This window comes from Somniosus microcephalus, chromosome 3 (genome assembly GCF_052327205.1).
Source record: "Somniosus microcephalus isolate GS21.2 chromosome 3, FLI_Smic_1.0, whole genome shotgun sequence".
Taxonomy (NCBI): domain Eukaryota; kingdom Metazoa; phylum Chordata; class Chondrichthyes; order Squaliformes; family Somniosidae; genus Somniosus; species Somniosus microcephalus.
In genome coordinates, this window is record NC_140989.1 from 269,360,727 (window position 1) to 269,388,483 (window position 27,757).

Consider the following 27,757-nt stretch of genomic DNA (forward strand, 5'->3'; position numbering starts at 1 on the left):
GTTCCGTTCCCACCCCCCCGCCCCCCAGGACAAGTTATAACAACTTGCATTTTTATAGCACCTTTATAGTAGAAAAACATTACAAGGTGCTTCAAGGAAAAACAGCTTCAAAAAGTCCACATATTACATTAGTACAAAACACTAACTCTAAATATGTAGAATTGATAAATTTGGAAGGTCCCTCAACAGACCAGCAAGGTCCCAGGTTCCACCCTGCTCTGCGTTGAGTTCGCTGAAGCAATAAGGACACTGCAAGTGGCCACAGTACTAGTGTTACGGAAAGAAAAATGTAGTGTTTCCATTTCTGATTAGTGTCCAGTGATCCTTGTTAGAAGTGCAAAAGTGAGGACTCTGTGTGAAGACAAAACAGGATTTGGCTCTGATCATCTTGCCAGAAATAATCTGCTAACATGCAATATCTGGGCTCACATAAAGTGGTAATTTGAGCAAGTTATTGAACATGACTTGCTAAAATGAATAAAAATGTAGTCCGTCCCGTTCCCCCACCACCCCCCCCAAAAGGACAAATTGTAACAACTTGCATTTTTAGGAGGTGGGACCAGTATAAAATGGACGGTTTGCACCTGGGCAGGACTGGGACCAAGTTCCTAGGGGGAGTGTTTGCTAGTGCTGTGGGGGAGGGTTTAAACTAAAATGGCAGGGGGTTGGGAACCCGTGCAGGGAGACAGAGGAAAGGAAAACAAGGATAGAAGCAAAAGACAGAAAGGAGAAAAGCAAAAGTGGCAGTCAGAGTAATCAAGGGTTTAAATCAAACATGGCCACAGTAAATAATAATACTAAAAGGTCTAAGAGTGTTAAAAAAACAAGCCTGAAGGCTTTGTGTCTTAATGTGAGGAGCATTCATAATAAGGTGGATGAATTAGCTGCGCAAATAGATGTAAACGGATATGATATGATTGGGATTACAGAAACATGGCTCCAGGGTGACCAGGGCTGGGAACTCAACATCCCAATCAATATTCAGGAAAGACAGGCAAAAAGGAAAAGGAGGTGGGGTAGCATTGCTGGTTAAAGAGGAGATTAACACAATTGTAAGGAAGGACATTAGCTCTGATGATGTAGAATCTGGATGGGTAGAACTGAGAAATACCAAGGGACAGAAAACGTTAGTGGGAGTTGTATAGACCCCCAAACAGTAATGCAGAGGTTGGGGATGGCATTAAACGGGAAACTAGAGACGTGTCAATAAGGGCACAGCAGTTATCATGGGCGATTTTAATCTACAGAAAGATTGGGCTAACCAAACTAGTAACGATACTGTGGAGGAGGACTTCCTGGAGTGTATACAGGATGGTTTCCTGGACCAGTATGTCGAGGAACCAACTAGAGATCAGGCCATCTTAGACTGGGTATTATGTAATGAGAAAGGATTAATTAGCAATGTTGTTGTGCGAGGCCCCTTGGGGCAGAGCGATCATAATATAACCGAATTCTTCATTAAGATGGAGTGTGAAGTAGTTGACTCAGAGACTAGGGTCCTGAATTTAAATAAAGGAAGGAAACTACGATGGTATGAGGCGCGAGTTGGGTAGGATTGATTGGGGAATGTTACTCAAAGGGTTGACGGTGGATAGGCAATGGCAAACATTTAAAGATCGCATGGATGAACTACAGAATTTGTTCATCCCTGTTTGACATAAAAATACAACAAAAAAGGTGAATCAACCATGGCTAACAAGGGAAATTAGGGATAGCATAAGATCCAAGGAGAGGACATATAAATTGGCCAGAAAAAGCAGCAAACCTGAGGATTGGGAGCAGTTTAGGATTCAACAAAGGAGGACAAAGGGATTAATTAAGAGGGGGAAAATAGAGTCTGAGAGTAAGCTTGCAGGGAACATAAAAACTGACTGTAAAAGCTTCTATAGATATGTGAAGAGAAAAGGATTGGTGAAGTCAAGCATAGGTCCCTTGCAGTCAGAATCAGGGGAATTTATAATGGGGAACAAAGAAATGGCTAACCAATTAAATACATACTTTGGTTCTGTCTTCACAAAGGAGGACACAAATAACCTCCCAGAGATGTCGGGGAACATAGGGTCTAATGAGAGGGAGGAGCTTAAAGAAATCAGTATTTGTAGGGAAATGGTGTTAGGGAATTGACGGGATTGAAGGCCGATAAATCCCCAGGGCCTGATAATCTACATCCTAGGTACTTAAGGAAGTGACCCTAGAAATAGTAGATGCATTGCTGGTCATCTTCCAAAATTCTATAGACTCTGGAATAGTTCCCATGGATTGAAGGGTAGCTAATGTTACCCCACTATTCAAAAAAGGTGGTAGAGAGAAAACGGGGACTTATAGACCAGTAAGCCTGACATCGGTAGTAGGGAAAATGCTAGAATCCATTATAAAAGATGTAATAGCAGAGGACTTGGAAAATAGTGACAGGATCGGACAAAGTCAACATGGGTTTACAAAAGGTAAATTGTGCTTGACTAATCTACTGGAATTTTTTGAGGATGTAACTGGTAAAATAGATAAGGGAGAACCAGTGGATGTGGTGTATTTGGACTTTCAGAAGGCTTTCGATAAGGTCGCACATAAGACATTAGCGTGTAAAGTTAAGACACATGGGATTGGGGGCAAGGTGCTGACTTGGATAGAGAACTGGTTGGCAGACAGGAAGCAAAGAGTTGGAATAAACGGGTCTTTTTCCGAGTGGTGGGCAGTGACTAGTGGGGTACCGCAGGGATCAGTCCTAGGACTCCAGCTACTCACAATATATATTAATAATCTAGACGAGGGCACTAAATGTAATATCTCCAAGTTTGCAGACGACACAAAGCTGGGTGGGCGTGTGTGCTGTGAGGAGAATGCCGAGAAACTCCAATGTGATTTGGACAGGTTGGGTGATTGGGCAGATGCATGATAATGTGGATAAATACGAGGTTATCCACTTTGGTGGCAAAAACAGGAAGGCAGATTATTATTTGAACGGCAATAGATTGGGAGAAGGGGAAGTGCAACGAGACCTGGGTGTCCTTGTGCACCAGTCGCTGAAGGTAAGCATGCAGGTGCAGCAGGCGGTTAAGAAGGCAAATGGTATGTTGGCCTTCGTAGCGAGAGGGTTCGATTACAGGAACAAGGATGTCTTGCTGCAGTTGTACAGGGCCTTGGTGAGACCACACCTTGAGTATTGTGTGTAGTTTTGGTCACCTTATCTGAGGAAGGGTGTTCTTGCCATGGAGGGAGTGCAGTGAAGATTCATCAGACTGATACCTGGGATGGCAGGAATGACATATGAGGAGAGATTGGGCTTATACTCGCTGGAGTTTAGAAGAATGAGAGGGGATCTCATTGAAACTCATAAAATTCTAACAGGACTAGACAGACTTGATGCAGGAAGGATGTTCCCGATGGCCGGGGAGTCCAGAACCAGGGGTCACAGTCTAAGGATAAGGGGTAAGCCATTTAGGACTGAGATGAGGAGCAATTTCTTCACCCAAAAGAGTGGTGATCCTGTGGAATTCTCTACCACAGAAGGCAGTTGAGGCCAATTCATTAAATATGTTCAAGAAGGAGTTAGATATATTTCTTAAGGCTAAAGGGATCAAGGGATATGGGGAGAAGGCAGGGACAGGGTACTGAATTTGGATGATCAGCCATGATCTCATTGAATGGCAGAGCACGCTCGAGGGGTCGAATGGCCTACTCCTGCTCCTATCTTCTATGTTTCTATGACCATGCCCATGGAAGCATATACCCCAGCAAAGTGTCAAAGCCTTTAGAAAGAATGAGGGGGGAAATTGGTGGAAAAGGGAGAAAAAAGGAGCTCAAAGAAAATGCATCAATCTCAACCTTCACTAGCCTGTAAAGAATGAACAAACTTGCATTCATATAGTACCTGTCATAGATATCCCAAAACACTTCACAGCCAATGAAGTGCAGTTCACACTGCAACTTAACCAACTGTGCCCATCAGAGCTAGTAGGCGAGTCTGATCAACCACGGATTTATCTTTTAAAAAGCAGTTGTAATTTTGCATAGGCTGGTACTTACTCCAGACAAAGCACCTTGTCTACATTTAACACGTTAGGTTAAAATGAACATAATCTGCAGTGCATTTCTTCCCCACTTCCCGTTAATTCACCCCCCCCCCCCAACCATGTAGCATCTCCTGACCATGAGTGAGGGCAGGTAATCTTCATTCACGCATTACCAATATCCCAGTACCATAAGGGCCACTCCACTCTTACACACTCCACAGAGAAACCTTCCTTCCAATCACACACAGGCACCTTAGAATGCCTCACCATTTCTATGGAAGTACACTGAATTTTCACTAACCAGAAGATTTTAAGATTGGCAGGAAAGTTGGCCATTTACAGTGGGCTCTGGTTGTGAGCCCAGCCCCCTCCTAAAATGTGCAAAATTTGCTGGCTAAATTCTGCTAGTTGACAACAAAACAAAATGTTATTAATAATAATATAATTCAACTTTGTCATTGTACAATGCACAAGTACATGAACAACGAAATGTGATCTTGCAAGCTCCCATGAGTCCAGTACAAATAACATTAACATTAAACGTAAATAGCACCATCCTGGGAGAAGCAAAGCCGCTGCGTCTGTGCGCGCCGCCATTCCATTTCCACCATTCCTCCTGTCCGACAATCTTCAGCCCAACGCCCGGGCTGGCTCACCAGCCGCCCCTCCCGGGGCTCCTTCCGTGACCTTCTCACCAACCGCCCCTCCTCGGGGCTCCTTCCGTGACCTTCTGCACCTGGTCTTCCCTGATGGTCACCCCTCCAGATACTAACCAGGCCTGGCTCTGCTTAGCTTCCAAGCCTTGCCAGTGACCCTGTCCCTAGTCCCAGGAACAGGTAGCCGTGAGCTTATTTACCATTCCAAAGAGGCAGAAACAGAGTGGAATCTTTTTAAACAACTGTGCAATGTATTTATCTATCCATGATTACAGAAACCAATCACAAAACAGTTAATTCAATGTTCGTAAAGATCTATTAGGAAAGTTACAAACCAGTGCTGCCAGACCCAAGACCCCGCCACAAATGCTGACTGTACCCAGGGATCCACGAGTGAGCCAAACTCTACATTCCACCTCACCAAGCTGAGGCTCCCCCTCCAGTGCTGTCAACCACAGCCCCCCCTCCCCATGCTGCCAATCCCTAGCATCTGCACCCCAGGGTGCCTCCAAATCGCAGGACCATTTCCCAAAAGGTATCAAAGCCTGGGACTGCAATGCGCCCGCCCCGCCACCCCCCCCCCCCCACCTTGTGCTTCTAAACCTCACGATTCCCTAAACATCAGGTACCTATCTCCAACCGAGTACATCTTGTATACCATCTTGCTTTAAAAAAAGGATAAAGATTAAATACATAGGTAAAGGAACCTAAAGAAAATAAAAGTCACTTATTTATGAATGCAAGAAAACATTTACAAATACAAGAATAATCAAAGCCACTGCTTTACACTTTCCACACAAGTAATACAATAGCAGAATTTAAGCCCCAAAGCAGAATGAAATAAAATAGCACTGACTTATTCAATCGCCATAATTCACTGGTACTGTTGGTAACATTTACTTCCTGTAACTTATCTGCATGTTCTGACTTACTGTGAGCAAAACCACAAAACATCCACTTGAGATTGGTTTGTGTCACGATTAACTCCTGCATCACCATTTGGTTATCACTGTCACTCCTTGGTGTTCGTTTCAAGCTGTATTTTAATCTGTAAAAGCACATTTACCATCATACTCACTTTTCAATCCTTCATAGATTAGTAGCATTGTGGAGTTATGCCACAGATATGCCGCACACTTTGCTGTACCTCCATGATCTCATCCCACTTCACATAAACCCTTAATTCATCTAAAACTCCACTCCCAAGCCCTATCCTGCACTAAATCCCATTTGGCTTCCACACATCCTTGCCAAACTGCATTGCCTTCCCATCACCCAACATATTGAATTTACTGTCGTTGTTTACAAGTATCTCCTGCAGTCTTGCCCGCTAGCTTTGCAACCTCCTGCAACTGAGTACAGGAGTAAAGAAGTCTTACTCCAATTATATAAGGCCTTGGTGAGACCAGAGCTAGAGTACTGTGTACAATTTTGGTCTCCTTACCTAAGGATGTATCCCAGGCTACTATGTGAGGCAAAGGAGGAGATTGCAGGGGCTCGGACACAAATTTTCAGAACCTCTCTGGCCACAGGGGAGGTGCCAGAGGACTGGAGGACAGCTAACATAGTCCCATTGTTCAAGAAGGGTAGTAGGGATAAACCAGGGAATTACAGGCCAGTGAGCCGAACATCAGTGGTAGGGAAATTATTGGAAAAAATTCTGAGGGACAGAATTAGCCTCCACTTGGAGAGGCAGGGATAGTCAGCATGGCTTTGTCAGGGGGAGATCATGTCTAACCAATTTGATTGAATTTTGAGGGGGTGACTAGGTGTGTGGATGAGGGTAGTGCAGTTGATGTAGTCTAAATGGACTTCAGTAAGGTTTTTGACAAAGTCCCACATGGGAGACTAGTCAAGAAGGTAAGAGCCCATGGGGTCCAGGGCAATTTGGCACATTGGATCCAAAATTGGCTTAGTGGCAGGAGGCAGAGGGTGATGGTGGAAGGTTGATTTTGTGACTGGAAGCCTGTGTCCAGTGGTGTACCGCAGGGATCGGTGCTGGGACCTTTGCTGTTTGTAGTGTACATTAATGATGTAGACATGAATGTAGGAGGTATGATCAGTAAGTTCGCAGATGGCACGAAAATTGGTGGAGTGGTAAATAGCAAGGAGGGAAGCCTCTGGCTACAGGACGATATAGATGGGTTGGTTAGATGGGCAGAACAGTGGCAAATGGAATTTAACCCTGAAAAGTGTGAGGTGATGTTAGTCCTCCCAAAATGCAAGGCAAGGGAATACACAATGAATGGTAGGACCCTAGGAAGGACAGAGGATCAGAGGGACCTTGGTGTGCATGTACATAGATCCCTGAAGGCAGCAGGACAGGGAGATAAGGTGGTTAAAAAGGCATATGGGATACTTGTATTCTATGCCTCGGCTAATGAAGGCAAGAGCAGGGAAGTTATGATGGAGCTGTACAAAACGCTAGTTAGGTCACAGCTGGAATACTGTGTGCAGTTCTGGTCGCCACATTATAGGAAGGATGCAGAGGAGATTCACCAGGATGTCACCTGGGATGGAGTGCTTCAACTATGAAGAGAGACTGGACAGGCTGGGGTTGTTTTCCTTTGAGCAGAGAAGGCTGAGGGGGGACAAGGCCTTTGAGCGAGGTACCAGGATATAGCAGGACGCCTGTGGAGCTACACCTAACTACAATCAGTGCCTTCAGGAGAGGGAGAATGAACGCCTGCCACATTATTAATTAAGTCTGCTGCATACTAAATCTAGAATCATCCAAAGGTGGAAAGCGCTGGTTATATTTCAACAATCAAGATGGTGCAAAATGTTTGCAATGCTCTAATTGTCATTCGTTAGCGGCTTATAGCACCACCTAGTGACCTATTACAGTGATACCCAAATCAATACCAACATATATCCATTTTGAAGGTGTTGAAAGAGTCTATTGTTACATTCTTATAACCTTAATTCAATTGAAGATTTTTAATTTAGCTATTTAAAGCAGCAGTCACATTGAGGCACTCAATTGGATGCATCTTACTGGCCACAGTAGATTGGATCTGTGGAGCTGACTGCCAGCCACAACTCTTGCATCTAGTACAGTATATGTCTGTCACACTTGGTTACAAATGCAAAACAACTTTTTAAAAAGCTATTGAACTGCTGCCTAAAATTTACAAGCAGTTGCAAGTGCCCTGTGAATGACATCAGCAGTTTATAACCAGCTAAAATTACCTGAATGTGCCTATTTAGAGCAATGGCCTTAAAAGGGACAAACCGAGTTAGCAGCTAAACATCACAGCCATGCTCCAGATCCCAAACTAGCTAGAAGCAATACCACAGAAGTTCCACTTGCACTTTTAAAAGAGAACAGACAAAAATTTGGTTAGTAATAGGACTGAAGGGTATAAAGATAATGAAAGATAAAAATGATCAAATGCTGTTTGGATATGATGGTTTCTGAACACTGAGATTATGGATGTATCATACCAAGGAAGGCAACTGGTTTACGATAAAGATTAACTTAAGCTTAAGTAGGTGGTCTGGATTTTTGCTTGATTTGCATTTGGGCCAAGGAGGAACTTTGCAGTCAATTGTCAGAAGATTAAATAGATTGGATAGTGTGCACAATAGAGTTTTTTTTTTTTTTTAAATTGGTCTGTGAATTATTGGCCTTGACATGAGACTTGAACACAAAAATCTAGACTGTCGGAGGTGCCATCTTTCGGATGAGATGTTAAACCGAGGCCCTGCCTGCTCTCTCAGGTGGACCCAAGACACTACTTCGAAGAAGAGCAGGAGAGTTATCCTCAGTGTCCTAGCCAATATTTATCCCTCAATCAACATAACAAAAACAGATTATCTGGTCATTATCATATTGCTGTTTGTGGAAGCTTGCTGTGCGCAAATTGACTGCCGCGTTTCCTACATTACAACAGTGCTTCATCATTGGATATAAAGCACTTCGGGATGTCCGGTGGTCGTGAAAGGTGCTATATAAATGCAAGTCTTTCTTTTTTCTTTTTGCAATGGCACAATAGGCTCTGCCACAAAATGGTGGATTGGGTTTGTGCCCACAATTTCCCTGGCACACCAGGGAGCACTAGCTATGCCTTGTTACAGATGAGAAAATCAAGAATTAGATGGACAGTCACTGTAGCTTTCTCTAGGTCATGGATTACATAGCACAAGGAGACCAGGAAAAAAAGGGACCTTAATTAAAATAGAGGAAATCTGATCCTTAATAGAAAACCACACTTTGCACAGGTGACATTGAATAATGTTGACCACTAGAAACCTTGACACCACAACATTTTTACTTATGAATTAGGAAGCTGGCCAAGATATTTTAAGGAATGTTAAAAATCCTGCTTTCAGTTCTGCAGAAATTGTATATATAATACTGCCTTTGAATTCTACATGTAACCAAATATCTGCATTACTGAGGAAAGATCTAGACAAGCGTTTTTTTTTTAAACTGAGAAACCAGGGTGAAGGGCTAAAGCCCATAATGCAGGACATCAAAGTTGAAAACAGTAAGAGAAGTTGATATAAATCAGGAATTAGTGATCAGGAACACAAAGCTTGGATCTTAAAACTCTCAAGATTGTGGAAGGAAAGAAGAGGTGGTGAATAGTGCCGCAGTATAGAGCTCTTGAAAAAGAACGAGCTAGAGTGGGGTTCTATACCTGTCTTGCTTTCAAAAACAGTGGGGATGCAAAGAAGAAGAGCAAGTAGGATCCATAGATGTCAAGCTTTTTCTTATATCCTGTCCAGGAATGTGAGAGGTGCCAGAAGAGACTCCCAGAAAAAATAGCTGTTGTCTGCACATATAAAGTATGTGAATGGTATTACAACATTCATAGGTAGTTTTATATGCAACAGGATAATTTCAAGTAGTTACTCCAAATTGTCAGCTTGGCTTAAGTTGGTAGCATTCCAAGTCAAAAGGTTGTGACTGAAGATCCACTTCTTGACCAACACATAATCTAAGCTGATACTAATGCAGCACTGAAGGAATGCTGTACCGTCAGAGATATCACCTTTTGGATGAGGTGGTAAACCAAGACATTAAAAATTGCATGGTACTATTTGGAAAACAGAAGTGAGGTGTTCTGGTATCTGATCCAGCATGTTTCCCTCAACCAACACCAAAAACATTACAGCAACTACACTTCAAAAGTACTTCATTGGTTGTAAAGCACTTTGGGACGTCCTGAGGTCGTGAAAGATGCTGTATAAATGCAAGTCTTTCTTTAAAAACAATTTAGCTATTCATATCATTGCTGTTTGTGGGAGTTTGCTGTGTGCAAAATGGTCACCATGTTTGTCCATATAACATCAAAGTAATTCATTGTATGTGAGGCACTTCAAGATGTTTGAGAGATGTGATAAGACGTTATATAAATCCAACTCTTCCAAACAAAATTTATGATCATTTCACCAGATTACATGGGGCCATATTAAACCGTGATCTTTGCCGTTTTGCTACACAAAACCCAAGATAAAGGAAGAGATATGCAAGGGGTTCTCTCATTATAAAACATGCCCCAGACAGTAATAAAAAAAAACAGATCCAGCTTTCTGTATGAAAGATTTGTTGTCTGGGACACAGCAATTCTACAACACAAAACCAATACCTGAATCGCAATTAGGAACCAACTCACCATTCCTTCACATGGACTTCTGTGATCCCTTCTCCAATATCAGAAAGTTTAAACTGAACAACCTGGCCATTAACAGCTGTAAAAATAAAAAGTCAGGTCAACATTTGACCCAAGTAATTTGATTGAACAACAAGTTCAACGAGAAACTAGAACATATCTTAGTTACCAGCAGAGGTTCTGAAAAATCTCAACTGCGCGCTGATTCGAAGAGATGACTTGTTAAATGCAGGGTATTCTGGCTTCACAAAATGGACATTACTACAACATCTATAATGGTGCACACGTACCTGGCAGAGAGACAGAGACAGTTAACAGATATAACAATGCAGATCGCAGTGGCAGGTTTAGAGTTACAAGAATCAAAGTTCTTTTTGGGTTGGGAATGGGGAAATTCAGAAATGTTACAATTGCAAGTCAAAAATGATACACCTGAAAGTACTAGAGTTCACTAGTGAACACTGGATCATCATATCTGGTTATTTCTGAGAATTTCTATGCTCATGAGTGAGAAATATCCATGCTGAAAATGCAACATTTTTGCAATCACTGTCAGTATTGAACACTCCCAGCTGAGAGTATGGATGAGGCAGAGTAAAGTTCCTTGTACACTGCCCCAACAGCTCAGAAAGTGTGCCCCATACTCCACCATCAGTGGGAAATGCTTCAATTTTGCGCACCTACTGTCCTTGTAGCACCTACATAATACTGATCTGTAACTTACTGAAAAACAGCATTTTCTCCATGAGTCTCATTTACTGTTACCATAGAATTTTACTGCAAATTAAGTAAAAAGTTGCCAACTCAGCACTCTATCGGTAATGAATTCCAACCAAGATATACTGCACGGATCTGGGTTTTTCATATATTCAAATGTAGTTGCATCAGGAAGCTACTTAAGCCTACGATTAAAATTTTAAGAAAATTATTATAATAATGGACAAATGTTGTCTCAATTATTTTCCACTTCAATTTCTCTTCCACGTGGTCTATGGCTGTCGCTAATTTCTCCTCCCCAGTACGCCTGTCTTTAATCCATATCCCACCCAATGTGCCTCACACATGAGCATGCGCGCCCCAGCTATCCAGTGGCGGTGCCATCATTCATAACATTCCTTCTGTTTTCTGTCACTAGGTGACAGAAGTTATTAGGAGGTGTAGCTATTACCTATAGCAGTAGTGAAGCCCTTTCACTAGCACTATTGGTACAGCTATGGAGATTGGGCAGGAAAGTGGAGTTGAGGTCGAAGATCGGTCATGGTTTTATTGAATGGCGGTGCAGGCTCGAGGGGCCATATGGCCTACTCCTGTTCCTAGTTCTTATATATATCTTATGTAGCTTTGCCCAGACAGCACAAGCTATATTTCACCACAAGAGCAACACCTGATTCAAACTGCTGAGCAGAGGTTGAAGTTAGCCAGTAAAAGGTACAGAAGTTTGTTACTTTCTTGCAAGGATCTAGTACTACTTCCATGCTGGGTGGGTTAACAAGCATCACATGTTCGAGAGCCTTGCTATCGTTGACCCAACCACTCACTGTACAACAGAGACAGATTTCGGTAAGTGACAAAAACATGTTTTCAATTTTTTTAAAATGTTATGTTTTTAAAGTACACAACAACTAAAAGTGCTCTCGGACTATTCTCCCGTTTTACTTTGCCATATGAAAACAGAAACATTCTGACAACATACACCATGACAGAAAGCTGCAACGGAATTTCTACATTCCGCAAGGCTCCATTTTCCCCTTGTGTGCAATAGAGAGGTAGTATTTGTGCGGCCAACTGTATTTTTCCAGTATGTGCAAATAATCCTTTGTGGTGCATTCGATTTTCTCTGTACTAATTTCATATCCATAGATACTATACATGGACAACTATTGGATTTCACAAATTCACTGAAGGTGAAACCCGCCATTCTGCTCGCCCCGTGACAAATTATGTGCTAATTATGTCCCTTTTGCCTTGCACCATCATCCCTTTTGTCATTTAATCACTCCTGCCCTCCACCCTATCACAGATATTCCCCTTTGTTCGTTCCTTCCTTCACCTCCCCCCGCCACCCCCCATCCCTTTTCCTTGGCTCTGCACTTATTTAAAAAACTGGTATTACTGATATCTTCCAGTTGTGATGAAAAGTCATCAGCCAGAAACATTAACTCTGTTTCTCTCTCCTCAGATGCTGCCTGACCTGCTGAGTGTTTCCAGCATTTTCTGTTTTTGTTTCAGATTTCCAGCAGCTGCAGTACTTTGCTTTTGTTTTATGTGCCAATAGAACCCGGTTTGAAAAATCAGGTATAAAGTGGAGGGTCTGGAAAAGCAAACAGCACAAGAAATAAGGGTGAGATTTATTTTGTAAAGGTGCAAACTCAGGGAGAAAGATAAAGCATAATCCAGAATATTTTTTGAGTTTCTTATTACTGAGAAACCTTGGTGAAGAACCAAGGCTCACAGTGCAGGACACCAGTCTGGAAGAAATGAGAGAGAAACAAAGCAAATCTAACAGCGATTAGGCAAAGCCAAGCTTGGATTTTAAAACCCTGTACATCCTAAGAGGAAGGGAAGACTGAGGGAAGTAAAGAGTCTGCAGACTTCAGGTCCTGGGAAAGATGTGTTCAAATAGGAGACAGTGAAGAATGTGGATTTTAATGCAGTGAATGTGTACACATTTTGATAAATGCTTCAATTATGTTGTATTCAATTATCAAAATTACAAGACGATGAAATGTCTCTCCAAATGCCACAGGGTTAGGCATTTCTAAGATCACATCCAGCGAGGATCAACAGACCACAGCAGCTGTGACATTTTATGCAATATGGCGACAAAATGTCCGACTGAACCTCAATTTAAAAAAATGCTGGAGGACTCGACTGTTTTTAAGCCACCATCAGCCATGGCTGGATATTTAAAATTATTGCTTAGCAATTCACAGTGAATCACAGCAGACCTCTGTGGGATTTCAGGGATCCACTATTCGCTCTGCCTCATGCCTGTTCTTTGCCCTGGTTCTACTATTGCACTCTTTCAAACCAATCCAGCTGACACTTTTCTAATGGACACACGAGAATAAGGGAAATTTGACGAATGCCAAGAGTACTCCATTCAGCTCCTTCTATAATACTGAAATCCAAGACATCTCCCAGAGCAGATTTTGTATAAAGCTACAGGATGTATCCTTCTCTGAGAAGTAGACAACCTTGGTCATCAACTTCAGCATCCAGATGAGCAAACACCTTACTTTTACACTGGGACATGTGGTGATGTACAGAGCTTAGTTCTTAGCTGCGTATGGCCCACTGTGAAGCTGCCAATTACTATTTATATTGTTCAAAGAGTTACATGTTCTTAATCTAACATTACTTACATGTGAATACAGATCTTACTAAGTGGAAATGGACATTTCTTTCTCAGATTCCAATACAAGGACATAATACATTTGAAAGCAAATTGTGGTTTTAGCACTTTTGAATGATCTGACTTAGTGTTTTGATAATCAATTTATCTGCATCAATATTTACAATATGGAAATGATACATTAATTAGTCAGGATTTGTAGGAGCTCAAATCATGACCCTGCACCAGTGAGTTGCCCTTCAATATGTTATTAAACAGTCCCCTGTTCCACGGTGTTATCACACATACTGCAGTGCAAATACTGAAATGTGGTTAGTTAATGGGGGAGGGAAGGGCGACTACTGCATGTATTATGTTGCGTGTGGTTGAATAGCACACAATTTCCAAAGGTTTGACTCAGCTCAGTATCTGAAATTAATTATAAAACAAATAAATTTGCTGGATGAGTTAACTTACATTGTGTGCCCTTTCAGCCAATTACTGTCCCAGCCACCTCAGTAAAAGCCTGAAACTGGGTTGCGGTGTCCACCAGCATTAATTGTTCCTGGTACCTTGAACCACCTCATGTGGCCTCAAGCCAGAAAGACTGACAAGTTTTCTTCTGATATCTAATATTGAAATTACTTTGTCCATGTCACTCCATAGCTCTTTCACTCCAGCTTGCTGCTACACAACCTGACCTCTTTGGCAGACAAGATTGATTTTCCAAAGATTCACCTACAGATTCGGTCAGCACTACCTCCTCATCTCATTAACACTTTCTCCGCCCCATCTTTCATTGGTCCTTCCACCCTTCTTCACTTTTGACACATATTGTGCACAGACAGTCCAATCATAATACACGGGAGGGGGAGGTGTATGCAAGGGAACAGAGTAACTTTGCACATACAGCGTATGAAAAATAGATGCAATTGCACACAAGGGAAAAATGCAGCCCAATAGTTAACTGGAGAGTATTTCACAACAGATAACACTGTACAGTTTGTTCAAATGAATTCACAGCGGAGTATCGCCAGTAAATAGGTAAGTAATGTAATGAAGAGAGTGTCACATCGTACAGCATAAATAGGTCAGTTTGCAATTTAAAGCTTTAATAATTCTATTCAACATTAATTAAGGGTTTGCAGCATAAGCTCTCTAATCAGAAGCGCTGACTGATTCGGGTCTCTTCTGCCGAATTAGTTTATGGACAAACGGAATCAGCTACTGAGAGCTGACAGCTCCAGGCCCGCCGCGGGGACTGGAGTGCATAATTAATTTGGATAACCAAATTCTAATTTGATTTATTAACGTTTAAGTAATGTTCTATTAGTTACAGTTTATTTGATTATTTATTGGTCCTACCAAAAGAGGGACAGCTCCAGGCCTAGGCCCAGGCATTGGGGCAGCTCCAAGCAGCGGGAGAGAAAGTCACACAAGTACAAGCCAGGACAGAGATCGCATTTGCCCAGCCGGGAAAACTGTGCGCCCCTCAGAGCAGCAACGGACGCTCGGAGGGCGGAGGAAATGCTCGACCATCACCAACCCCAGGCTGGGCCTGCACGAATCCCCGAACCCCCCACACCGAACGTCTGTCCTCCTCCGATCGAAATGACATCCGCCAGCCAGTACCTGTCGGAGCGGCGTCCTCCCGTTGCCCAGCCGCAACCTCAGCCCCTCGCCCCGCAGCGCTGCCCGCAGAGCCCGTACCGCCGCCATTTTACCCGGACCTGACCTCAGCGCGCAGCACGTAAGGACAGCGACTGTACCGCAAGCCTGGGTTCCCCGCGCGCAGCTGGTCCACTGAAAGGGCAAGGCACCCCGACACCAGCACACCGTGTGCATCCCACAGAATGGACCCCGACACCAGCACACCGTGTGCATCCCACAGGATGGCACCCCGACACCAGCACACCGTGTGCATCCCACAGGATGGACCCCGACACCAGCACACCGTGCGCATCCCACGGGATGGCACCAGCACACCATGTGCATCCCATGGGATGGCACCAGCACACCAGTAAACCGTGTGCATCCCACAGGATGGCACCCCCACACCAGCACACCATGTCCATCCCACAGGATGGCACCCCAACACCAGCACACCATGTGCATCCAACGGGATGGCACCCCGACACCAGCACACCATGTGCATCCAACGGGATGGCACCCCGACACCAGCACACCGTGTACACCCCGACACCAGCACACCGTGTACACCCCGACACCAGCACACCGTGTGCACCCCGACACAAGCACACCGTGTGCATCCCACAGGATGGCACCCCCACACCAGCACACCATGTCCATCCCACAGGATGGCACCCCAACACCAGCACACCGTGTACACCCCGATACCAGCACACCGTGTGCATCCCACAGGATGGCACACCAACACCAGCACACCGTGTGCATCCCACAGGATGGACCCCAACACCAGCACACCGTGTGCACCTCCACACCAGTACACCGTGTGCATCCGACATTATGGCACCACGAGACCAGCACACCGTGTGCATCCCACAGGATGGACGCCAACACCAGCACATCGTGTGCATCCCACAGGATGGACCCCAACACCAGCACACCATGTGCATCCCACGGGATGACACCAGCACACCGTGTACACCCCCACACCAGCACACCATGTCCATCCCACAGGGTGGCACCCCCACACCAGCACCAGGACACTGTGCATCCCACAGGATGGACCTCAACACCAGCACACCATGTGCATCCCACAGGATGGCACCCCAACACCAGCACCAGGACACTGTGCATCCCACAGGATGGACCACAACACCAGCACACCGTGTGCATCCGACACCAGCACACCGTGTGCATCCGACGGGATGGCACACCAACACCAGCACACCGTGCGCATCCGACACCAGCATACCTTGTGCATCCGACGGGATGGCACCCCAACACCAGCACACCGTGTACACCCCGACACCAGCACACCGTGTGCATCCCACAGGATGGACCCCAACACCAGCAGATCGTGTGCATCCCACTGGATGGACCCCAACACCAGCACACCATGTGCATCCCACAGGATGGCACCAGCACACCATGTGCACCCGACGGGATGGCACCCTGACACCAGCACACCGTGTGCATCCCACAGGATGGACCCCAACACCAGCACACCGTGTGCATTCCACAGGATGGATCCCAACACCAGCACACTGTGTGCATCCCACAGGATGGACCCCAAAACCAGCATACCGTGTGCATCCCACAGGATGGACCCCAACACCAGCACATCGTGTGCATCCCACAGGATGGACTCCAATACCAGCACACCATGTGCATCCCACAGGATGGCACCAGCACACCGTGTGCATCCCACAGGATGGACTCCAACACCAGCACACCATCTGCATCCCACAGGATGGCACCCCCACACCAGCACACCATGTGCATCCCACAGGATGGCACCAGCACACCATGTCCATCCCACACGATGGCACCCCAACACCAGCACACCATGTGCATCCCACAGGATGGACCCCGACACCAGCACACCGTGTGCATCCCACAGGATGGACCCCAACACCAGCACACCATGTGCATCCGACAGGATGGCACCCCGACACCAGCACACCGTGTACACCCCGACACCAGCACACCGTGTGCACCCCGACACCAGCACACCGTGTGCATCCCACAGGATGGACCCCAACACCAGCACACCGTGTGCATCCCACAGGATAGCACCCCGACACCAGCACACCGTGTACACCCCGACACCAGCACACCGTGTACACCCCGACACCAGCACACCGTGTGCATCCCACAGGATGGACCCCAACACCAGCACACCGTGTGCATCTGACAGGATGGACCCCAACACCAGCACACCATGTGCATCCCACAGGATGGACCTCAACACCAGCACATCGTGTGCATCCCACAGGATGGCTCCCCCACACCAGCACACCCCCAACACCAGCACACCGTGTGCGTCCGACGGGATGGCACCCCAACACCAGCACACTGTGTGCATCCCACAGGATGGACCCCGACACCAGCACACCGTGTGCATCCCACAGGATGGACACCAACACCAGCACACTGTGTACACCCTGACACCAGCACACCGTGTGCACCCCGACACCAGCACACCATGTGCATCCCACAGGATGGCACCCTAACACCAGTACCAGGACACTGTGCATCCCACAGGATGGACCCCAACACCAGCACACCGTGTGCATCCGACACCAGCACACCGTTTGCATCCGACGGGATGGCACACCAGCACCAGCACACCGTGTGCATCCGACACCAGCACACCGTGTGCATCCGACGGGATGGCACACCAGCACCAGCACACCGTGTGCATCCGACACCAGCACACCGTGTGCATCCCACGGGATGGCACCCCGACACCAGCACACCGTGTACACCCCGACACCAGCACACCGTGTGCATCACACAGGATGGACCCCAACACCAGCACACCGTGTGCATCCCACAGGATGGACCCCAACACCAGCACACCGTGTGCATCCCACAGGATGGAACCCAACACCAGCACATCGTATGCATCCCACAGGATGGACCCCAACACCAGCACACCGTGTGCATCCCACAGGATAGCACCCCGACACCAGCACACCGTGTACACCCCGACACCAGCACACCGTGTACACCCCAACACCAGCACACCGTGTGCATCCCACAGGATGGACCCCAACACCAGCACACCGTGTGCATCCCACAGGATAGCACCCCGACACCAGCACACCGTGTACACCCCGACACCAGCACACCGTGTACACCCCAACACCAGCACACCGTGTACACCCCAACACCAGCACACCGTGTACACCCCGACACCAGCACACCGTGTGCACCTCCACACCAGTACACCGTGTGCATCCGACAGTATGGCACCCCGAGACCAGCACACCGTGTGCATCCCACAGGATGGACCCCAACACCAGCACATCGTGTGCATCCCACAGGATGAACCCCAACACCAGCACACCGTGTGCATCCCACAGGATGGACCCCAGCACCAGCACACCGTGTGCATCCCACAGGATGTCTCCCCCACACCAGAACACCATGTGCATCCCACAGGATGGACCCCAACACCAGCACACCATGTGCATCCGGCGGGATGGCACCCCGACACCAGCACACCGTGCACACCCCGACACCAGCACACCGTGTGCATCCCACAGGATGGACCCCAACACCAGCACACCATGTGCATCCCACAGGATGGACCTCAACACCAGCACACCATGTGCATCCCACAGGATGGACCTCAACATCAGCACATCATGTGCATCCCACAGGATAGTCCCCAACACCAGCACACCGTGTGCATCCCACAGGATGGCTCCCCCACACCAGCACACCATGTGCATCCAACAGGATGGACCCCAACACCAGCACACCGTGTGCGTCCGACGGGATGGCACCCCAACACCAGCACACCGTGTGCATCCCACAGGATGGACCCTGACACCAGCACACCATGTGCATCACACAGGATGGCACCCCCACACCAGCACACCGTGTGCATCCCACAGGATGGACCCCGACACCAGCGCACCGTGTGCATCCCACAGGATGGACCCCAACACCAGCACACTGTGTACACCCCGACACCAGCACACCGTGTGCACCCCAACACCAGCACACCATGTGCATCCCACAGGATGGCACCCCAATACTAGTACCAGGACACTGTGCATCCCACAGGATGGACCCCAACACCAGCACACCATGTGCATCCCCCAGGATGGCACCCCAACACCAGCACACCGTGTGCATCCGACGGGATGGCACACCAGCACACCGTGTACACCCGGACACCAGCACACCGTGTACACCCAGACACCAGCACACCGTGTGCACCCCGACACCAGCACAACGTGTGCACCTCCACACTAGTACACCGTGTGCATCCGACAGTTTGGCACCCCGAGACCAGCACACCGTGTGCATCCCACAGGATGGACCCCAACACCAGCACATCGTGTGCATCCCACAGGATAGAGCCTAAAACCTGCACACCGTGTGCATCCCAGAGGATGGCTCCCCCACACCAGCACACCATGTGCATCCCACAGGGTGGATCCCAACACCAGCACACCGTGTGCATCCGATGGGATGGCACCCCAACACCAACACACCATGTGCATCCCACAGGATGGCACCCCCACACCAGCACACCATGTGCATCCGACAGGATGGCACCCCAACACCAGCACACCGTGTGCATCTGACAGGATGGCACCCCAACACCAGCACATTGTGTGCATCCCACAGGATGGCACCCCAACACCAGGACACCATGTGCGTCCCACAGGATGGCACCCCGACACCAGCACACCGCGTGCATCCCAACACCAGCACACCGTGTTCACCCCAACACCAGCACACTGTGTGCATCCCACAGGATGGCACCCCAACACCAGGACACCATGTGCATCCCACAGGATGGCACCCCAACATCAGCACACCGTGTACACCCCAATACCAGCACACCGTGTGCATCCCACAGGACGGCACCCCAACACCAGCACAATGTGCATTGAACAACATAGTGCCCATCCAACAGGATGGAATCCCAGCAACAGCACACTGTGCACCGAACAGGAGACCTGGGATCCAAACGCAGTGTGATGAAAGAGGCAAGGAAAGAAATACAGGAGAGGATGCTTCAGCACTGAGTACTAAACTCTGCATTACAGTGTCCTGTTCTTTCTATAAAAAGGATATAGAGACACTGGAGAAGGTGCAAAAAAGATTTACAAGGATGAAATCAGAACGGAGAGGTTGTACCTATCAGGAAAGATTGAATAGGCGGTGTCTCTTTTCTCTTGAAAAGAGAAGGCTGAGGGGTGACCTGATAGAGGTCTTTAAGATTATGAAAGGGAAGAGATAGAAAAGCTGTTTCCACTTATGGGGAGACCAAAACTAAAGGCCATAAATATAAGATAGTCACTAGTAAATCCAACAGGGAATTCAGGAGAACCTTCTTTACCCAGAGAGTGGTTAGAATGTGGAGCTCGCTACCACAAGGAGTAGTTGAGATAAATAGCATAGATGCATTTAAGGGGAAGCTAAATAAACACGTGAGGGAGAAAGGAATAGAAGGTTATGCTGGAAGGGTTACAAAGAATTCCATGGAATGTACAGCACGGAACCAGGCCATTCGGTTGAATTGGTCCACGCCGGTGTTTATGCTCCACACGAACCTCCTCCCACCCCTCTTCATCTAACCTACCAGCATAACCTTCCTTTAGATGAAGAGTAGTGGGAGGAGGCTCGTGTGGAGCATAAACACCGGCATGGACCAGCTGGGCCCAATGGCCTGTTTCTGTGCTGTACATTCTATGTAATACTGTTCAAAAGAACATAAGAATTAGGAGCAGGAGTAGGCCATACAACCTAAACTCCACTTTCCTGCCCGATCTCCATTTCACTTGATTCCCTTGATTCTGGGGCAGGGCTTGAGTTGATGATTGATGTCAGATGAGCAACTTGGGTCCTTGATTTATGTAAAGGGCAGGGCTCGAGAAGGTGATTGATGGGCACGGACCCAATGGGCCGAATGGCCTCCTTCTGTGCCGTTATGACTTATGACTCTATGTAAAGGGTGGGTCCAGGTCAATGATTGATATAAGGGGCGGGACCCAGGTCAGTTCTGACGACAGGTCATCAACCTGAAATGTTAACTCTGTTTTTCTCTCTCCACAGATGCTGACTGACCTGCTGAGTATTTCAAGTATTATCTGTTTTTATCCCAAGTCAGTGCTTGATATAAGAGGCGGGGCCCAGTTCGCTGATTGTTGTAAGGGGCGGGACCCAGCTCGGTGATTGATGTAAGGGGCAGGACCTAGCTCACCAATTGATGTAAGGGGCGGTGCCCAGGCCAGTGACTAATGTAAGGGGTGGGGCCCAGCCCAGTGATTAAGATAAGAGCATAAGAATTAGGAGCAGGAGTAGGCCTTACGGCCCCTCGAACCTGCTCCGCCATTCAATAAGATCATGGCTGAACTTCTACATCAACTCCACTTTCCCGCCCGATCCCCATATTCTTTGATTCCCTTAGTGCCCAAAAATCTATTGATCTCAGTCTCGGTGGAGAATTCCAAAGATTCACAACACTCTGAGTGAAGAAATTTCTCCTCATCACAGTCCTAAATGGCCAACCCCTTATCCTGAGACTATGACCCCTAGATTCTCCAACCGGGGAAAACAGCCTCTCAGCATCTACCCTGTCAAGCCCTCTAATAATTTTATACGTTTCAATGAGATCACCTCTTATCCTTCTAAACTCCAGAGAATATAGGCTCATTCTACTCAATCTCTCCTCATAGGACAACCCTCTCATCCCAGGAATCAACCTAGTGAAGCTTCACTGTACCCCCTTTAAGACAAGTATGTACTAACATACCATTTGCCTTCCCAGTTGCTTGCTGTATCTGCATGTTAACTTTCTACAATGACACCCATATCCCTCTGAATACCAACATTTAATAGTCTCTCACCTTTTAAAAAAATTCTGCTTTTCCATTCTTCTTACCAAAGTGGGGTGGGGTTTGATGTGAGAGGCGGGGCTTGGTGTGATAATTTCCCATTTCCCCAAATTGTACTCCCTCTGCCACTTTCTTGCCCAGTCACTTAATTGATCTATATCCCTTTGCAGCCTCTTTGCATCCTCCTCACAGCAAACTTGGAAATATTATATTCGGTCCCCTTATCTAAGTAATTGATATAGATTGTAAGTAGCTGAGACCCCAGCACTGATCCTTATGGCACCCCACAAGTTACAGCCTGCCAACCGGAAAAATTACCCGTTTATCCCTACGTTCTGTTTTCTATTCGTTAACCAATCCTCTATGCATGCTAATACATTGAGAGACCGGTGTCGGGAGCAGCAGGAGAGCGGCAGCACAGTGAGTATTTAAACTCCCTTTCGCGGGCTTTTTTCCTCAGAGACTTACCAATCTCGCAGACTGGCGGCGGCGTTCCAGAGTCACGTCACGATTCAAAAAGTGATGTGGACAAGAGAAGCAGCTGATTGGGTGAGTACTTATACTACTCTATAGTTTGACAGTTAAAGGTTAATCATTTATAAAGTTTAGAAGGCCTTAAATTTTGTGGTTTATAGTTTCTAAGGTCTCTGTTGTGTAGGGTGGAGTGCTAGTAAACAAGGGCCCTTGAGTATATCATTTAATTGTAGTGTAATTAGTGGTATTGATTTGATTTAATTGAATTTAAGTTAATTAAAGGGTAAGTCAGGGCAGCACAGCTCGGCCACGTGGCATGCTCCTCCTGCGCTATGTGGGAAATCAGGGACACTTCCTGTGTCCCTGACAACCATGTGTGTGGGAAGTGTATCCAGCTGCAGCTACTGGCAGACCGCATTGCAACGCTCGAGCTGCGAAGGGATACATACTGGAGCATTCACAATGCTGAGGACGTCATGGTTAGCACGTTTAGTGAGTTGGTCACACCGCAGCTAAAGGCTGCACAGGCAGGAAGGGAATGGGTGACCGCCAGGCAGAGTAGTAGGTGCAGGCAGGTAGTGCAGGGGTCCCCTGTGGCCATCGCCCTCTCAAACAGATATACCGCTTTGGATATTGTTGGGGGTGATGGCTTATCGGAGGAAGGCAGCAGCAGCCAACTTTCTGACACCATGGGTGGTTCCGCTGCACAGGACGGGAGGAAAAAGAACGGGAGAGCTATAGTGATAGGGGATTCTATTGTAAGGGGAATAGATAGGCGTTTCTGCAGCCACAAACGAGACGCCAGGATGGTATGTTGCTTCCCTGGTGCAAGGGTTAAGGACGTCTCGGAGCGGCTGCAGGGCATTCTGGAGGGGGAGGGTGAACAGCCAGTTGTCGTGGTGCATATAGGTACCAACGATATAGGTAAAAAATGGTATGAGGTCCTAAAAGCTGAATATAGGGAGTTAGGAGGTAAATTAAAAAATAGGACCTCAAAGGTAGTAATCTCGGGATTGCTACCAGTGCCATGTGTTAGTCAGAGTAGAAATAGAAGGATATTTCAGATGAATACGTGGCTAGAGGAATGGTGCAAGGGGGAGGGATTCAAATTCCTGGGACATTGGAACCGGTTCTGGGGGAGGTGGGACCAGTACAAACTGGATGGTTTGCACCTGGGCGGGACTGGAACCGATGTCCTAGGGGGAGTGTTTGCTAGTGCTGTTGGGGAGGGTTTAAACTAAAATGGCAGGGGGTTGGGAACCTGTGCAGGGAGACAGAGGAAAGGGAAGCAAGGATAGAAACAAAATACAGGAAGGAGAAAAGCAAAAGTGGAAGGCAGAGAAATCAAGGGTGTACATAATAATTCTAAAAGGACTAAGAGTGTTAAAAGATCAAGCCTGAAAGCTTTGTGTCTTAATGTGAGGAGCATTCGTAATAAGGTGGATGAATTAGCTGCGCAAACAGATGTAAACTGATATGATATAATTGGGATTACGGAGACATGGCTCCGGGGTGACCAAGGCTGGGAATTCAACATCCAGGGGTATTCAATATTCAGGAAGGACAGGCAAAAAGGAAAAGGAGGTGGGGTAGCATTGCTGGTTAAAGAGGAGATTAACACAATAGTAAGGAAGGATATTAGCTCTGATGATGTGGAATCTGTATGGGCAGAGCTGAGAAATACCAAGGGACAGAAAACGTTAGTGGGAGTTGTATACAGACTCCCAAACAGTAATGCTGAGGTTGGGGATGGCATTAAACGGGAATTTAGAGACACGTGCAGTAAGCGCACAGCAGTTATCATCGGTGACTTTAATCTACATATAGATTGGGCTAACCAAATTAGTAACAATACTGTGGAGGAGGAATTCCTAGAGTGTATACGGGATGGTTTCCTGGACCAATATGTCGAGGAACCAACTAGAGATTAGGCCATCTTAGACTGGGTATTCTGTAATGAGAAAGGATTAATTAGCAATCTTGTTGTGCGAGGCCCCTTGGGGAGGAGCAATCATAATATGATAGAATTCTTCATTAAAATGGAGAGTGAAGTAGTTGACTCAGAGACTAGGGTCCAGAATTTAAATAAAGGAAACTACGATGGTATGAGGCACGAGTTGGCTAGGATGAATTGGGGAATGTTACTTGAAGGGTTGACGGTGGATAGGCAATGGCAAACATTTAAAGATCACATGGATGAACTACAGAATTTGTTCATCCCTGTTTGGCATAAAAATAAAACAAAAAAGGTGACTCAACTGTGGCTAACAAGGGAAATTAGGGATAGCATAAGATGCACAGAGAGGACATATAAATTGGCCAGAAAAAGCAGCAAACCTGAGGATTGGGAGCAGTTTAGGATTCAGCAAAGGAGGACAAAGGGATTAATTAAGAGGGGGAAAATAGATGATGAGAGTAAGCTTGCAGGGAACATAAAAACTGACTGTAAAAGCTTCTATAGATACGTGAAGAGAAACAGATTGGTGAAGTCAAGCGTAGGTCCCTTGCAGTCAGAATCAGGGGAATTTATAATGGGGAACAAAGAAATGGCAGACCAATTAAATACATACTTTGGTTCTGTCTTCACAAAGGAGGACAGAAATAACCTCCCAGAGATGTCAGGGAACATAGGCCGAGAAATTCAGTTGGTTGCGCCAGCCGTTAGTGCCTTAGGAGGAGTAGATGTCGGGCGCTAGGCGGCTAGCGCCCGGGCGCAGCGCGATCTGCGCCTCGCCCCAACTTCACTAGAGATTTAGCGGCGGCGCAAAGTCTTTAGCGCGCGCAGATCATGACGTCATTTCCTCGTGCAACGCCCTTTGTGCGCCCCCAACCGGAACTTCAGTGGCGACGCCCCATTGTGCGCCTGGCGCCCCTAGCGACTGTTAGAGTGGAACGGTGCTCAGCCGATGTGGGGCGCGGGGGGCGCAAATTAAAGGGCACTCCTCCTGCACTATAAAAGGCTGCCATTTCGCAGCACTCCTTCTTGAGAAACGGATCTTTGGAGAGAGACCAAGGTAGATAGCTTTCTGCTTTGGCCCAACACTCGGACAGGTACTTCTGGCTTCAGGCCACAGCTTTCCACTAGTCTTTGCCTTCATTGACATCTCATTGTTTGCCAGCATATTATGGGGGCTGCAATGGGTGTCAACGCTGGCTTTCTCAATTACATCCAAAGGGCTCACAGACGCCGTGGGAGAGTGGCAGCCCTGGCTAGATGGAGAGGGGGCAACAGGCGTCGGGAAAGGAGGCCTTACCCACCCAGGGTATACCGCCAGCAGTTCTCCTATCTCAACATGTCTGAGGAGCAGTGTGTTCGGAGGCTGCGATTCAGAAGGGACGTGGTCACAGAGATCTGCCAGCTGCTTGGCGGTGATCTGCAGCCACAGCTGAGGAGCAGGATGTCTCTGTCGGTGGAAGTGAAGGTGACGGTGGCTCTCACATTCTATGCCACCGGCTCCTTCCAATCCGCTACTGGGGACATTGCCAACATCTCCCAGTTCGCCGTGCATTGCTGCATCTGCCAGGTGACCAATGCCCTTTTCAAAAGGAGACGTCAGTTCATCTCCTTCTCCATGGCCCTTGCCAAGCAGCAACAGCGTGCAATGGGCTTTGCAGCATTCGCGGGCTTCCCCATGGTGCAGGGCGCCATTGACTGCACGCATGTGGCTTTGCGGGCACCTCTGGAGAATGCCGAGGATTACTGCAACCGGAAGGGCTACCATTCGCTGAACGTCCAGCTGGTGTGTGACCACAGGCAGCTCATCCTAGCTGTCAATGCCCGCTTTCCAGGCAGCAGCCACGATGCCTTCATCCTGCGACAGACTTCTGTGGCAGACATGTTCCAGGCACAGCCTCACCCACGAGGATGGCTTATCGGGGACAAAGGCTATCCTTTGTGTACCTGGCTGATGACCCCGCTCCGTGCGCCCAGCACCCCTGCTGAAGAAGGATACAGCGAGAGCCATCAAGCGACCAGGAACATCATCGAACAAACAATCGGCGTCCTGAAGCAACGGTTCCGCTGTCTGGATCGTTCCAGTGGAGCCCTACAGTATTCGCCGGAGCGAGTCTCCCATTTCGTGGTCGTTTGCTGCATGCTGCACAACCTGGCTATCCGCAGGACTCGGGCACTGCCACCAGAGATTGGAGGACCACCTCAGGAGGAGGAGGAGGAGGAGGAGGAGGAGGACCAGGACCAGCACAGGAGGGAGGCACAAAGTGCAAGGGCCGCCCGTCGCCGGCTTATTGAACGTCGGTTCTAGGCCCCCTCTCGGGGAATGGCTTGTGCCAATGTCAGCAGATGAATGTAGCCACTCCACAAGCCCTCAGCCGAGCAGGGCAACCAGGACTTGACAAAAAAACCATGCACACTGCAATTTAACAACAATAATTTATTGCAAACCTCTGCCCTTCCCACATTACATCCTCATGTGGAGGAGCCCCCTCCAAAAACACAAAACTACCAGTCTCGGCCTTACAAAAAGAAAGAAAGACACCAGTCTCGGCCTTACAAAAAGAAAGAAAGACACCAGTCTCGGCCTTACAAAAAGAAAGAAAGACACCAGTCTCGGCCTTACACAAACACAACTGCACCAGTCTCGGCCTTACAACAAGCACCAGGCATTTGTGCATACCTCTACTTCTTGCCCTGCGAGGGCGATGCCTTGCGCATCCTTGCCTGGCCCCTGCCCGCCCTGCAGCTCCTCCTCAATGGGAGCCCAGTGGCTGCAGCAAGGCTGGGGGAAGGCTGCTGAGGGGCAGATGGCGAGACGGCAGATGCCCTTGGGGGTCGGCCTGCACCAGCTCTGGCCTTGGAGTGGCCGGCTGCTGACTGCTCCAACTCTGGCTGGGCGGCAGCAGTCTGTCCAGCGGCTCGTGGCAGCTGCAATGGCGGAGTGGCAGTGTCGGCTGCAGGAATGGTAGCAACCTGGCAGATTGCAGGTGCTCGCTGGTCGCCTGAGACATTGGCACTCGCACGGGCCAGCACTGCAGCATGCGCAGCAAACAGCTGAAGAACAGACTGCTGGGCTGCTGCTGCACGGCGAGTGCCCTGGCGATGCCTGGCTGATCCAGCGAGGGTGGCAGCAGTTAGTGCCCGTGTGGCCCTGGTCTGTGTCCGCATGACACCAGCCAGTGAATGGACGGCACGACT

At 47.7% G+C, this 27,757-nt stretch overlaps 1 protein-coding gene across 4 annotated transcripts in view; it reads right to left on the minus strand.

The window, feature by feature from the left end:
• The window catches only part of dbt (dihydrolipoamide branched chain transacylase E2), a 97,651-nt gene that overhangs the window by 31,400 nt on the left and 38,494 nt on the right, over positions 1-27,757 (minus strand). Inside the window, exons 1-5 of one of the 4 annotated variants that reach the window (XM_085982461.1) lie at positions 15,254-15,397; positions 10,457-10,577; positions 10,291-10,366; positions 5,599-5,714; positions 4,312-4,411 (exon numbers count right to left, since the gene is read on the minus strand). The exons of 1 other annotated variant lie outside the window; for it this stretch is intronic. In XM_085982461.1, the coding sequence (XP_085838587.1) occupies positions 4,312-4,346 (35 nt within the window). In that variant the 5' untranslated portion in view covers positions 4,347-4,411; positions 5,599-5,714; positions 10,291-10,366; positions 10,457-10,577; positions 15,254-15,397. Of the gene's footprint in view, positions 1-4,311; positions 4,412-5,598; positions 5,715-10,290; positions 10,367-10,456; positions 10,578-14,986; positions 15,208-15,253; positions 15,399-27,757 lie in introns of those variants that run through there. 2 more of the 4 variants (XM_085982459.1, XM_085982460.1) reach the window with 2 other exon arrangements.